Raw genomic sequence first — 16066 nt, forward strand, 5'->3', positions numbered from 1 at the left:
CACTGGATAGAAGACAGCGTGGACGACGGCTCCAGGCTCCTCTCACCAGTAACAGCCTCGGCTGAGAGGAGGGTGTCTCAGTGCAGGCTGACCTCACCTTCCCTGCTTAAGGCGCCAGTCTTTGGTGCTTCCTTGCTGAAGCAGCCCTCTGTCTTCTTGTTTGTACTTCGAGAGCTTCAACAGGGCCACTTCCCGAATTCTCCCGAAAGTTTTTTTTTTAAAAATCTTAAGCAACATCCTGAGACATTTGACATGGAAATATTTCTCAGTCTTCAGAAGTATTTTTTTTGCATCCCTCATTGCGCTCTTGCCCGTGACCAGGTGGAATAGGTCAAATGGTGCTAAACCTGCGACAGCACTGGCTCTGGGGAACGTCCTGGCACAGGACCGTGAACTCTGATGTGGCTCACCTCCTCGGCAAGGAGGAGCTTCTGGGTGTTAAGGAATGTCCCAAGGCAGCCAGACTTGCTTTGGTGGTTGCCACGGCCAGGTCTGTCTAAGCAGCCAGAGGAGCCACCTCTGATGATGAAGACGAGATTGGGAGTGCCCTTCGCTCTTGGCCCTTTTCCTCCACCTGAAGTGTAGTAAAGCTGTCAGTCCCAGATTGGGTTGGTTCAGAGTAGCTGAAAGTGAGCACGTCAAATTCATTACCTTCCTGACCCTTCCGCTGAGTATCTACCAGGTGCCAGAGACTGACTCCGGGTCCTGGAAATAAAAGATAAGTGAATCCTAGGCTAGAGTTGAAAATCAACGACTATAAGTATAAGGGTTCATTTCAGGGCTCTCAGTTCTGTTCCGCTGATCTATATGCTTAACCTTGTACAATGCCAATCTGTCTTGATTACTACGGATTTATAGTAAGTTTTGACAGTGGGTACCATAAATCCTCCAACTTTGCTCTTTTCAAGTCTTTTTGGCTATTCTAGGTCCTTTGCATTTTCATATATCAGATTAGCTTGTTAATTTTTACCAAAAAAAAAAAAAAAAAGTCAGCTGGGACTTTGAGGATTGCATTGAGTTTGATCGGGGGAAGTTGCCATCTACATTTTAAAGATATATATATAAAATAGAAAAACAACAAGTTTATACTGTATAGCACAGGGAACCATATTCAATATCTTATAGTAACTCATGGTAAAAAAGAATATGAGAACGAATGTACGTATGTTCCTATTTGACTGAAGTATTGTGCTGTACACCAGAAATTGACACGACACTGTAAACTGACTGTACTTCAATAAAAATATAGTTAAAAATAAAGATGAGTTGCCATCTTGACAGTATTGAGTCTTCCGATCCATGGACCTGGAATTTAGATCTTTACTTTCTCTAAACAGTGTTTTAGTTTTTAGTGTACAAGATTTGCATTTCTTTGTTAAATTTATTCTAAAGTGTTTTATTCTTTCCAATACTATTATTAATGGAATAGTCTTCTTAATTTCATTTTTGATTGTTGCTGGTGTATAGAAATACAATTGATTTTTGTACAATAGTGCCATTTCCTGAGTTCTCCCTAAAGTTTATAAATATAAACAGATATAAAATTTTATAGATTTTAGCTTGAATATTACTATCATGTTACTTGTTTATTTGGAGATGTTTAAAGGGTTCCTTGGGGTTTTCTAAATACAGAATCATGTCACTGTGAATAAAGACAGTTTTACTTCTTCCCTATCAATCAATGTACCTTTAATTTTTTTCTTTTTCTTACTGCACTGGCTAGAACCTGCAGGACAATATTTAATAGTGGTGAGAGCAGATATTCTTTTTCTTAATTTATTATTTTTTAATTGAAATATAGTCGGTTTACAATGTTGTGTCAATTTCTGGTGTATAGCATAATGTTTCAGTCATACATATACATTCATATTCTTTTTCATTATAGGTTACTACAAGATATTGAATATAGTCCCCTATGCTATACAGAATAAACTTGTTTATATATAGTAGAGGAGACATTCTTGCCTTGTTTCCAGTCTTAGGAAGAAAGCATGCAGTCTCTCTCCCATTAATCATGATGTTAGCTGTGGATTTTTCTTAGATAGCCTTTATCAGGTTGAAGAAGTTCCCGTCTATTCCAACTTTGTTGAGAGTTTTTAATTTGATAAGTATTGAAATTTATTCATTGCTTTCTGCATCTATTGAGATGATCATGTAGTTCTGTCTTTTATTCTATTAATATGTTTCATTACATTAGTTACTTAGCTGGAGCAGGTTTGGGAGAGGACAGCTAATGTCCTTTGGGAAAGAGTGCAGTTGAGGTCTCTTTGAGATTCAAGTGGAGATGCCCCGTAGACAGTAGGATATCAGTGAAGTTCAGAGGCCAGGACCAGGCTGGAGATAGAAGCGGGAGTCATTGGCATGTAGCTCCGGGCATGGGTGCTGTCCACCTGGAAGGGAGCTCTGGTCATGGAAGGAAGGGAGCTAGCATTATACCCTGAGAATTTCTCACATTGAATGGCAGATGGAGGAGACTGAACTGGAAAATCAGACTGAAAAAAAGTTGCCAGAGAGGACAGTGTGATGTCAGAGGAGCCAAGGGAGGAGGATTTTTTAAGAGGGAGGGAAATGACAGTAACGTCGAATGCCTCTGAGAGGTTAGGGAACACAGGAATTTTTTTAAATGCCACTTGGATTTAATGGATGGTGGGTAGCAATCTGGATTTTTCCTATTTCTCTATCAGGTTAGGTCAATTATCATATTAGAAAGCAGTAAACTATATTAGTTTACCTTTGAGTGAAAATGGTTTTGTCAAATACTTTTGAATGTTACAGTTTCACCTCATATTGAGAGATAGTGTAAGAAATTACTTTTAGAAAGAGTATTTTTACGTCTTTTGGAAACCATTCTTGAAAACATCAAAAATACAATTCATCATAGTACTCAATAATTAATATATAGTGATTTTCTTGAAAATATTCTCTTAGAATTTGGTACCAACAAACAGTTCCTCTCTCTTGAGGAACTAGTAAGTTTCATTCTATCCGACAAAGAAACAGTATAACCTAATTATAATAACTAATATATATTATACCTGGATCTAACAATATAACCTAGATACAACCAGGAAATTCAGAGCTACTTTTAAGACTGAAGGGATCTAGCTAGTTAAATTAATCTCCTGCTTCCTTTATATAGGTTTTGCTTTCTGACTTTATCTTTTGAGTATTATATAGCATGTGGGTTTAATTTATAAAAAGATTCATATTTTTTCCAGAATAAAAGTAACTGAAGGTTAGTATGTAAAAAACGTTACATAAACATATACATAAAGTATGTAAAAATAAAGTGGATAAAGATGTAAAAATAGTCCATACGCTATATTCATAATGAATTTATGGGGCAGTATCACGGTGTAGTAAGAAGTCAGATACAACTAGATTCAAATCTGGCCCAGCCACATGCTAGCACTGTTAATGTGCCTTAATGTAAAAGTGGGTATTACTACCTACCATATGGGGTTGCTTTGAAGAGTGAGATGATGTACAGAAAATATCCCCTTTACCTGGCACATAAAACGGTGTAGCTGTTGTTGTTTTCTCCTGGCATCCTTCTCCAAAAATCAAATTATGTTTCATGATGGAATTTGTTCAGAAGGTAATGTTAGATTTTTTAGTTACATCTTTTCTTTGGCTTGCCTTGGATACACTGGCTTTTGCTCTCTTCTTTGAATTTGTATTTCAAATGCATAGCTCATTTGCTGGCGTGTGGTCAATATCCAGTATAAGTTTGTTGAGTGAATTAGTCAATGAATGAAAGAATGGAGTGTGTCATATCCCTCTCCCTCTCTGCCCCTCACCTTCCAGCCTTCTTCTCAGTACCATCCATTTCCTCCCAGTCCTTCAAGGCCCCTCAAATTCCACCCCCACTACAAAGCTTTTGATAATTATAACTTGCACAGATTGGTCTCCATCCCTCTGTTCAGGTGGTGTTCAAACTATTTTTATCAGTATACTTTCCTTAATTGAAAAGTCTTGTGCAATTTTAGTTTATAAAACAGAGAAAGGAAATGCTCTGCCCACTTGCCTCTACCCCCTCTGTGGCAGAACTTCCACCCTATACAGACCCAAAATTACACTGAACACATTGTCCTGGTTTATTCTCCAGGTGGCGCATGTTCATAATTCATGTCCTGGTCTGGCCAATGTGAGATCTGTGAGATCCCTAGAGGCAGGAAGAATGTCTTACTCTTCCTTCTCATCTTTCATGGTCTCATGGTCTCAAATTTAGTGCCCAAGAAGTGTTCGTAATTTCTTCTGCTGCTTCTCTTCCTTTTTCAGTTGATGTTAAATGAACTTTACTGAAGTCTTCTGGTTGGTAAAGAAGAAGGCCCATCAGAAGTGGTCTTTATGAATATTTCTTAAGCATCTGGCTCTGTGCAGGACACTTCATATACATTGCCTCATCTAGTTCTTACATCCCTATGGAGTAGACTCAAGTCCCATAGCAAGACCCATATCAAATAAACTTTAATTCATATATGTTTGATTCCAAAGCTCTAGGTTTTTCCACTATAGCATGTGACCTCTGCATTTTAACTGTGTTTTATTTTATCTTGGAAGGAGCCCTGTATCCAGATGGAACGTCTGGAAGGAACAAGGATGATGACATGGTTCCTCCTGGCAAAAACTATACCTACATCTGGCCAGTGAGAGAAGAATATGCCCCTGCCCCAGCAGATGCCAACTGCCTGACCTGGGTCTACCATTCGCACATTGATGCCCCTAAGGACATCTGCTCTGGGCTAATTGGCCCACTGCTGGTGTGCAAGGAAGGTAAGGAGTCTCTTTCTCTCCCACTCTCCCTTTCAGGAGCCTGTTCCCATGTCTGTTGAAAAATGTATAAACTTTGGGTCTTGTGTTGCCTGCTTCCCTTGCTTCACACAGAGTATGCCTCTTCTCCCAAACTTCCCACAAGATTAGAGAAATTCTTCTAACATAGAGGATCCATAGCAGGGACAATAATTCAGACTCTGCCTAAAAACCATCATAGCATTCTGAAACTTATGTGCTTTAAAAAAACACACAGAGACCACACACAGAAAAGTGTAAAATGTAGTCAAATGACCAGGGATGCTTTTGCCTCATTATTTTACCCCCATAATCACTTTGCTATTTTATTCCCTAATAATTGATTTACTGCATCTGTACTGTTAATAAAGTAGATTTCCTTTAGCCATGGCGAGGTTTCCAAGTCAGTGATTGTGAAGATTTCTGTTTTATGACTTTTCTGTGATTCTGTCATTTCCATCAAAGCCCTTCACTGCTTTTATTTTTTGGGTTTCTCTTGCAAGTATAGGTCATTGACAAACTTCAAACTTACCTGATACCATTAGCAGGAAGGAAATCCCATCTTGATTTAGTCCACTTTGACCTTTTTTCCTACTCTTTTGATTGTGCCTGATAGGTATGTTACATAAATATTCAGGGACAAGGACTGATGTGGACCGAGAGTTTGTTATAATGTTTACTCTGGTGGATGAGAATCAAAGCTGGTACCTCGATGAAAATATCAGATATTTCTGCACTGACCCTGATTCGGTTGACAAAGAAGATGCTGTTTTCCAGAGGAGTAACAAAATGCATGGTGAGTGCTCCCATGTTATCAAGTATATACTGACTGCCTTTTATGTATTTGGCACTACAGGGGATGCAAAACACACAGAAATGTCAAATCTAGTTTTCCAAGATTTATAACTTAGTGATGAGAATAGTAAGAAAATGATTAAACAATACATGTCAGAACCTGGAACAAAGAAAGAGAGCAAGAGAAGAAAGGAACAGAGAGGAACTACAAAAAGAGAAAACAGTTAACATATGGCAATAAGCACATCTTTTCAATAATTAGTTTAAATATAAATGGACTAAATTCTCCAATCAAAATACATAGAGGGACTGAATTGATGAAGAAAAAAAAACAAGACCCATTTATATGCTACCTGTAAGAGACATACTGTAAATGTCAGAAGAGATGAAAAAAATTATTCCATGCAAATGGAAACCAAAGAAAGCTGGAGTAGCTACACTTATATCAGACTTTAAATAGACTTTAAAACGACTTTAAAACAAAAACTGTAATGAGACCGAGAAGGATGTTACATAATGATAAAGCGGTCAATCCAAGAAGAAGATATAACATTTTAAATATTTATGCACCCAACATAGGAGCACCTAAATATATAAAGCAAATATTAACATACCTAAAGGGAGAAATAGATAGCAATACAAGAGTCGTAAGGGACTTTAATACCCCACTTACATCAATGGATAGGTCGTCCAGACAGAAAATAAATTAGGAAATATTGACCTTAAATGAAATGTTAGATCAGATGGACTTAACAGATATTTATGGAACATTCCATCCAAAAATAACAGAATACATATTCTTCTCAAGTGCGCATGGAACATTTTCCAAGATAGTTCATATGTTAAGCCACAAAACAGTCTTAATAAGTTTAAGAGGATTGAAATCATATCAAGCAACTTTTCCAACCACAATGGTATGAAACTAGAAATTAATTACATGAAGAAAACTGGAAAATTCACAAACATGTGGAGATTAAACAGCATGTTACTAAACAACCAACAGGTTAAAGAAGAAATAAAAAGAGAAAGAAAAAATACCTTGAAATAAACAAAAATGGAAATATAGCATACCAAAATTTGTGAGATGCAGCAAAAGTAGTTCTGAGAGGGATGTTCATAGTGATAAATGCCAACCTCAAGAAGCAAGAAAAGTTTCAAATAAGCGACCTAACTTTATACCTCAAGGAACTAGAAAAAGAAGAACAAATGAAGCCCAAAATTACTAGAAGGAAGGAGATAATAAAAATTACAGCAGAAATAAATGGAATAGATACTAAAAAGACAATAAAAAAATCAATAAAATTAAGCTGGTTCTTGAGAAGATAAAGAAAATTGACAAACCTTTAGCTAGACTCACAAAGAAAGAAAGAGAAAGGCTGCAAATAAAATCAGAAGTGAAATAAGAGATATTACAACCGATGAAACAGAAACACAAAAGGATCGTAAGGGACTACTATGAAGAATTATATGCCAACAAATTGAACAACCTGTAAGAAATGGATAAGTTCATAGAAACATACAACCTACCAAGACTGAATCACGATGAAACAGAAAATCTGAACAGACTGATTACTAGCAAGGAAGTTGAATCAGTAATCAAAACCCTTCTAACAAACAAAAGTTCAGAAACAGATGGCTTCACTGGTGAATTCCACCAAACATTCAAAGAAGAATTAATACCAATTCTTCTCAAAATCCTCCAAAAACTAGAAGAGGGGGAAACACATCCAAACATCTTTTATGAAGCAAGCATTTCCCTGATACCAAAACCAGACAAGGATACCACACAAAGAAAACAGAAAAGAAAAGAAATATACAGGCCAATGTCCCTGATGAACATAGATGCAAAAGTCCTCAACAAAAGATCAGCAAACCAAGTCAATAATATATGAAAAGGTTCATACACCATGATTAAGTGGGATTTATTCCAGGTGTGAAAGGATGGTTCAACATCCACAAATCAGTTAAAGTGATATATCACAATAACAAAATGAAGGCTAAACATTATATGATCATCACAATAGATGCAGGAAAAGCATTTGACAAAAGTCAACATCCATTTATGGTAAAAACTCTCAACAAAGAGAGTATAGAGGGAAGATACCTCAACATAATACAGCCCATATATGACAAGCCCACAGCTAACATTATACTCAATGGTGAAAATCTTAAAGCTATTCCTGTAAGATCAGGAACAAGACAAGGATGCCTACTGTTGCCACTTTTATTCAACAAACAGCATTGGAAGTCTTAGCCAGAGCAGTTAGGCAAGGAAAAGAAATAAAAGTCATCCAAATTGGAAAAGAAGTAACTGTCACTATTTGCAGATGACATACTATTATATATTAAAAAACCCTAAAACCCCTAACTCTTAGAACTAATAGGTTAAGTAAATTCGAGGGATACAAAATCAATACACATCTGTTGCATTTCTTTATGCTAATAATGAATTAACAGAAGGAGAAATTAAGAAAAATCCCATTTATGATTGCATTGAAAAGAATAAAATACCCAGGAATAAATTTAACCATGGAGGTGAAAACCCTATATATTGAAAATTAGAAGAGATTAATACAAGAAATTGAAGAAGACACAAATAAATGGAAAGATATTCTGTGTCCATAGATTGGAAGAATTGATATCATTAAAATGCCCATGCTACTCAAAGCAAACTACAGATACATTGCAATCCCTATCAAAATCCCAAAGGTATGTTTCACAGAAATAGAACAAATAATCCAAAAATTGTATGGAACCATGAAAGACCCTCAATAGCCAAAACAATCTTGAGAAAGAGGAACAAAGCTGGAGATATCATATGCCCTGATTTTAAACTATTTTACAAAACTACAGTAAATAAAACAGTATGATATTGGCATAAAAACAGACACATAGATCAATGAAACAGAATACAGAGCCCTGAAATAAACCCATGCATGCAAGGTCAATTAATTTACGACAAAGGAGCCAAGAACATACAGGAGGAAAAGGACAGTTTCTTCAATAAATGGTTTTGGGAAAATTGGACAGCCACATGCAAAAGAATAAAACTGGACCACTGTTTTACACATACACAAAAATTAGCTCAAATTGGATTAAAGACTTGAATGTAAGATCTAAAATTATAGAACTCCTAAAAGGAAACATAGGGAGTAAGTTTTTTGAATCTGACACCAAAAGCAAGAGCAACAAAAGCAAAAATAAACCAGTGGGACTACATCAAACTAAAAAGCTGCTGCACAGTAAAGGAACCATCAACAAATGAAGAGGCTACCTACTGAATGGGAGAAAATATTTGCAAATCATATGTCTGATAAGGGACTAATATCCAAAATATATGAAGAACTCATGCAACTCAATAGCAAAAACCCCCAAACAATTCTATTTAAAAATAGATAGAAGGTCTGAATAAACATTTTTTCAAAGAAGTCATTCAGATGGCCAATATGTACGTGAAAAAATGCTCAGCATCACTAATCATCAGGGAAATGCAAATCAAAACCATGAAGAGGTATCACTTCATACCTGTTAGTATGGCTGTTATCAAAAAGACAAGAAATAACAAGTGTTAGTGAGAATGTGAAGAAAAGGGAAAGCTTTTGCACTGTTGGTGGGAATGTAAATTGGTGCAAACACTATGAAAAACAGCATGGAATTTCCTCCAAAAATTTAAAATAGAACTATCATATGATCCAGCAATTTTACTTCTGGGTATTTATCTGAAGAAAATGAAAACACTAATTCAAAAAGATGTATGCACCCCCATGTTCATTGCAATATTATTTACAATAGCCAAGATATGGAAACAATCTAAGTGTTTATCAATGGATGTGGGAGTGTAGATTGGTGCAGGCACTATGGAGGACAGTATGGAGGTTCCTTAAAAAACTGAACATAGATTTGATCTATTGCATGTGATCCAGCAATCCCACCCCTGGGCATATATCTGGAGAAAAATTAAATTCAAAAAGACAAATGCACCCCAATGTTCATAGCAGCATTATTTACAATAGCCAAGACATGGAAACAACCCAAATATCCATCAACAGATGACTGGATAAAGAAGATGTGGTACATATATACAATGGAATACTACTCAGTCATAAAAAAGAATAAAATAATGCCATTTGCAGCAATATGGATGGACCTGAAGATCGTCATTCTAAGTGAAATGGGCCAGAAAGAGAGAAAAATGCCATGTGACATCATTTATATGAGGAATCTAAAAATAGTAATAATAAGGACACAAATGAACTACTTATTATGTATAACTTAGATGATTGATTTCTTGAATATGTGTAAGCACATTTGACTGTCCTTTATGATTGAATTACCACATTCTGTTGATTCTTATTTTGTAGTTGTCTTTATTCCTTTGATAACTATGTAAGTTTAAAAAGCTAAAGCTCTAATCTGTTCTTAGAAACAATGAACAGTACATATGTGTAAACTAAAAAAATGTGCAGTATACTGTATATCTGTATTTACATGCAGCATAACGTATATGTGCAGTTGAACTGTAATAATTCTACCTAATAAAACTGAAAAAGAAAAAAATAGAGTATTACTCAGCCATAAAAAAGAATAAAATCCCACCACTTGCAATAGCATGCTGGACTTTCAGGACATTATGCTAAGTGAAATAAGTCAGATGCAGAAGGCAAATACTGTATAATCTCACCTATATGTGGAATCTAAACAAACAAAAAAACCAAAACCAAAACCAAAACCAAACAGAAACCCACCAACCTCATAGTACAGAGTAGACTGGTGGTTACAAAAGGCAGGGGTTGGGGGTGGGAGAAATAGGGGGGAAAAATTAACATGTCTCATAAGTCCCTTCAAATCAGTTCTTTTCCTTTCCTTCTTGCCACACCCTTTGTCACTTTAAGTAGCTACTATGTGGCAGCTTTTCTGCTAGGTCCCGGTAGCTATAAGATGAATAAGACAGGGTTTCTAACTGCAAGGAACAGATCTGGTGGGGAAAGTAAATATGCAGATAGAGGCAGAAGATAGGAGGTGGCCAAGCCATCCTGGAAGTATGAGCAGCACACTTGTTTACTCCTGATCTCATGGTGTTCATGTGGCGGCTCCAAGGCTGTTCTCGTGTTGCTGATCACTTTTACCAAGTGCTTTTCTCTTAAAAACACCAATGCCTTTCATTCTTTTCTGGGACTACATTATGAAAGAAGCTGTGCTTTTCAGCACAAAAACATTACAACCGGTAATCTGTGCTGGTTTTTCAGCTGTGCTAGAGTATATATTACTACTGTTTCTGGTTCTGCTCCTCTCTGCAGGGGAGTCTCTTCCACCAGTGTTTTCGTTTTTCAGCGCTCAACGGATACCTCTTTGGAAACTTCCCGGAGCCTGAAATGTGCGTTGGTGAATCGGTATCCTGGCACCTGTTTGGGATGGGGAATGAGATAGACATCCATTCCATCTATTTTTATGGTAACACCTTCATCAGCAGAGGGCATCGGACAGATGTCGTCAACCTGTTCCCAGCCACCTTCCTGACCACAGAGATGATAGCTCAGAATCCTGGGAAGTGGATGATAACCTGCCAAGTCAGCGATCACCTCCAAGGTAAGTAGGGCAAAGACCAGTGTGGAGATACTTACAGTGGTACAATTAAGCCACACAGTCAACGGTGCTCATTTCGGTGCCTGCTGTTGGATACATTCTTGTACATATTGTATTTAATTAAATAGTAGACATACAGGAAAGTGTACAATGCTTATTTGGCATTTTATCAACAGATATTTATTGATTATTCCCCTGTGAACCAGGTAAGAGGGAATTGAAAGAAATAAGACCTTCTAGGAACCTGGAATCTAGTAGTTAGATATAGTTAGACATTTACAAAATGAATAAAATTTGAGGCAGAATGCTTAATGCTCTTCGAGTGCTTTGTCACTTCACTGAAGCAAACAGAGAGGCTTCCTGAGGTGGTCCCTCCTCTGAGCCTAGAAATATGGGTAGGAATTTAAAAGATGAAGGAGGGGAAAAATGGCTTTCCAGGCAGAGGAAGCAATGTGAACTGGGAAAAACACATGTTCTATATGAGCAACTGTAAATAGAATGATAAATGTTTAGTACTGGAAAGGAATTTATAGATAATCTTGACCAATCCCCCATCCAATTCTTAAATTTCCTTTTGGACCTCTGTTTTAAGTAATTTGTAGCAGCTTGTTTCACCTCTGGGCTGCTCTGTGAGGACATTCTTCCTTATATTGAGACAAAATCCAATGATAGATGCAAAGTCCTATGAAAGGGGAATGATAAACATTTGTTGACTTAAATACCTGTTGAATAACTTGGCCCAGGCTCCTTGGGACCACACTGAATAGGTCTTCAGGGTCACGCCAGAGGAGTGAAGAGAGAGAAGCCTTAGAGAGGCAGATGGGCCCCCAGCAGGAGCAGCTCTGAATGGCAAGACTAAGGACTGTGTCTGGAAGGTAATAGTGAGGCCTTCTAGAGCCTTAGGCACACTTGTGACATCTTCAGTGCAGTGACTTAGAAAGATAAATATCATGCCTGTGTGCAGAAGGGACTCAACAGAGAGATTCTGGCCACTGGCTGCCAATTAAGGAAGTATTGGTAACATTAGAGTTATGACATAGCAAAAGCCTGGCCTCACACAGTAAAAACAGGAATAGAAAGAGAAAATGTGTCATTGCGATAGACACAGATGAAATAATGGGTGATTAAATTTGGATACTGACTAACCCCACATAGTCACTGCAGGGACCGGGATGCAGCTCTGCAGTGCTGTTTCCATAACACATTCTTGTTCCCATCAACCTTAAGCAGCTAATCTTCTCATTTGTCTGCTAAGTTATTCTGGTTAAATTCAGTTCAGGAAATGTTGAGTTGCCCAATTAATATGAATCAGACACTCTCCTAAGAAAACAGAGATGAACAAGACAAAGTTACCCTCCCCTCCCAGCTTTGTTGGGGTATAATTGACAATTGGGAATTGCATATAGTTAAGGTGTACAACCTGATGTTTTGATATCTGTGTAAATTGTGAACTGATTACACATTCACGCTAATTAGTGTATCTATTACCTCATATGTTTACAACTTTTTTTGTGTGTGGTAGAACACTGGAAATCAAAGAATGCAAAGTTTCAGTTATGCAAAACGAATAAATTCTGCAGATCTAATACAGCATGGTAGCTGCAGGCAACAATACTGTATTATATACTTGATTTACCTAAAAGGGTAAATCTTAAGTGTTCTCCACACAAGATCCCTATTCTTAGAGGTTCTCACGTGGTTAAATCTGAGAAGAAACTAGTTTTCAAATCAAGGCATAAGCAGCCATTTGAATTCAGTAAGATTGCTAAGTTTGTCCGGTAGTTATGGGCATAAGCTGAGATAATATTACTGAAATACATTATTTCCTAAATTGTCCATGTCCTCAGATAAAAGTTATTGTAGAAAAATTAGAAAATACATATAATTCGATTTTAAAATCAGTAATCACAGCTAGAGATAACAGTGTTACATTTTGATGAATATGTTCCTTCACTGTTTTCTAGACCTTTATATATGAATGTGTATGTTGTATATAAAATGAAATCTATCTATTAATGCTGCCCCATAGCTTACTTTTTCCATTTATTAATATATCAGAAATATATTCACATGTGAATAGAGACCTCCTACATCATTGTTAATCCTTTCACTGTCCTTTGTAAGGAGATTACAATTTATTTAACCCGTATTCTATTGTGTAACACTTAACATTTTCCCCATTTTTGCTATTCCAAGCGATACCAGTAAACATCAATTTGTAGAAATGTTTGTACTTTTCTCTGATGTTTCCTTGGGAAAAGTCCTAGATTTAGAATTCCTGGATTGAAAAGTTCCATTTTTTTTTTTAAGCTATGGACATGCATTGCCAAATCTTCCTTTAGAAATTGTTATTCTTCACTCCTAGTGTGTGAGCATTCTCTGTTCCCCATTCATCTGCCAGCACTAAGAATTATTAACCTTTCTAACTTTACCAATCTGATAAACGAACAACAGTGTCACTTGATTACTATTAAGGTTGATTTTTTTTTTTCATGTTTATGGGCCAATAGTATTTCTTTTGTGAATAACCTACAAATGTCCCTTGCACATTTTCTATTGGGGTATTTACTTTTTTCTTTCTTGTTTGTCACAAGTATTTACATATTCACCTTTTGTCATATATGTTAAAATATCCCCTTCCCACAATATATTTTTTTACTTTTAACTTTGTTTAGTGTTTTTGTTTCCCATACAAAACTTTTAAATGTTCCTCCAAGTCCAATCTATCCGTCTTTTCCTGTGTGATTTCTCTTGCGAGCATCTATACCCTGGCTGATGGTTTTCCTCTGTTCTGTAGCTGGTATGCTGGGGCAGTACAATGTTGGTAACTGCAAAAGTGATGTTTTTCACCCCAAGATGAAGGGTCAACGGAGACGCTACTTTATAGCAGCTGAAAAAATTCTTTGGGATTACGGTCCTCAAGGCTATAACAAATTCAGTGGCCTTCCCCTCAATGCCTCTGGCAGGTAAGCTCTCTTTGCTGGTATTTCTAAGCCTCTTATAAGAAAGGTGTCTGTTAGGCTTTTTGCTGTGATTGCATTTGTATTCCAGGCACTACTCTTGTAAGCACACCCCGTATAGATGGCATAATGACATCACTGAAGGCTCTCTGAGCCCCAGAATGTATATACTACTGAGAACTGGCAGGCTATTTATTGCTTTGTGATTCACTGGCCAAATCAAAGCACTAGATTCATTCATTCATTCATTCATTCATCAAACATCTCATGAGCATCTACTGTGTGCAAGCTACCACACTATGTGAGAAATACTAAGCTGACAGAGAACAGAATAAGGCCTTTGCACATACGAAGCAGACAGTTTTGAAAAGGGAATAAGACAGGACTCTCTTTCAATGGAGATGAACTGGCCAAGGAAGTTTACCCTTTTTGGTTCAAGGATAGCCTGGTTTATGTTAAGCCCCCTCTACTCAGAATTCCTTTTCCTCCCTGTCTAGTACAATGCCATTTTTTCCCCTCAAAATCTAACTCTAATGTCACCTCTTAAGTAAAGCCTTCCGTGACACCTGAATAATATTCTCTGGGCTCCCATTGCATATCGTATTTTTCAAATGGAATCTAACAAGTCATTAGGTGGATGCAGACTCCTGTAACTTCCTATTGTGGAACCATGCAGTGGTGTCTGTGAAAGCATTACAAAAGGTACAGAGTGATACCAACAAGTGTTGCTATTATCCTTTACCCCTCTTAATGTCTGAGGGAATGTTTAGAAAAATCTCCTTGTGATCAATAAGCTACCCTTTGTTTCCTTCATGGTAAATTTCCTTCCTTCATTCATTCTTCCACCAAGCTGATGCACTTGAGCCTTGCCTAAAGAATTTGTGTGGACCATGTACGCAAAACTCTTTGATATCAACATGCTCTGTTGACCAGTATTTTTCCATAAACAGAGTAATGAGAATTAACATTGAAAATTATGTCTTAGAAGCCTTCCAGAATTCTGAAGCACCTTATAAAGTATGAAATATTAAGCTATAGTCAGTCAATATTTAATGTAATATATGAAAGCACAGTGGATTAAATGATGTGAGGGATGCAGGGACGTCCAAGACAATGTTCTTGACCTCAGGTGGAGAAACGAGCTGAGTTCACAGGAGAAGAGAACTGACTTCACAAGTTACAGATAAGATGAAGATGAGTTGTCCAGACAGGAAGTTCGCTGGGCATTCAGAGAGAGCTAAAATAGGCAAAAACACTTTGTGGAGGAAATGAACTTAAGCAGGGTTTTGATGAATGATGGAATTTATAAAAGTGAATAGTAAAGAGAGGGCTTAATGCAAAGCATCTACCATAAAGCCGAGCGTGATTAGATCAGAGAGTGAACGACTGTTGTGGGGGAATGGCATAGGGAGCCAGTATTTGCATAGAGCAGTAGGGACAGAATTGGGGTAAACTAGATATCAATTGCTGAGATCTCTAATGTGTCTGAACTTTATTTGATTGGAAATTGGAAGCAACTGAAGATTTTAGAGTAGGTAAATGACAATGAAAATGACTCTTTTGAAGACTAATGTTGTATTAGTATGTATGTTGAGAAAAAAAAAAAAGAAACCCAAGTGAGCCAACGTGAGATAGAGGATGCCAAGTGCATGGTTAGGAGGTTCATATAATGGTCCAAACACAAGATGAAGAGGGCATGCATGTAGTGGGGTTGTGGCTGTGGGGAGGAAGGAAAGGAAAAGGTGGGGGGAAAAAGGTGAAGAAAAGGAAGGGTGCAAAATAACAGGTTACAAAGGATGGACAAGAGAAGGGGATGACATAGGAAAAGACGACAAAGCCTGCGTGACTGCAAGAGTGATGGTACCACTGACAGAAATAAAGTAGGACGGAGATAGCACTAGTCAGACGTTGTATTGTTGTATTTTACAACGTTGAAA

At 37.1% G+C, this 16066-nt stretch overlaps 1 protein-coding gene across 2 annotated transcripts in view; it reads left to right on the forward strand.

Annotated features, from left to right (window-relative positions):
• HEPHL1 (hephaestin like 1) overlaps positions 1–16066 on the forward strand; it is a 70485-nt gene that overhangs the window by 17168 nt on the left and 37251 nt on the right. For both annotated transcript variants that reach the window (XM_010988902.3, XM_010988903.3), the window contains exons 3-6: positions 4564–4776; positions 5408–5587; positions 10918–11172; positions 13967–14135. In XM_010988902.3, coding sequence (XP_010987204.1) covers positions 4564–4776; positions 5408–5587; positions 10918–11172; positions 13967–14135 — 817 coding nt within the window. The remainder of the gene's footprint in view (positions 1–4563; positions 4777–5407; positions 5588–10917; positions 11173–13966; positions 14136–16066) is intronic.

This window comes from Camelus dromedarius, chromosome 12, assembly GCF_036321535.1.
Source record: "Camelus dromedarius isolate mCamDro1 chromosome 12, mCamDro1.pat, whole genome shotgun sequence".
Taxonomy (NCBI): Eukaryota; Metazoa; Chordata; class Mammalia; order Artiodactyla; family Camelidae; genus Camelus; species Camelus dromedarius.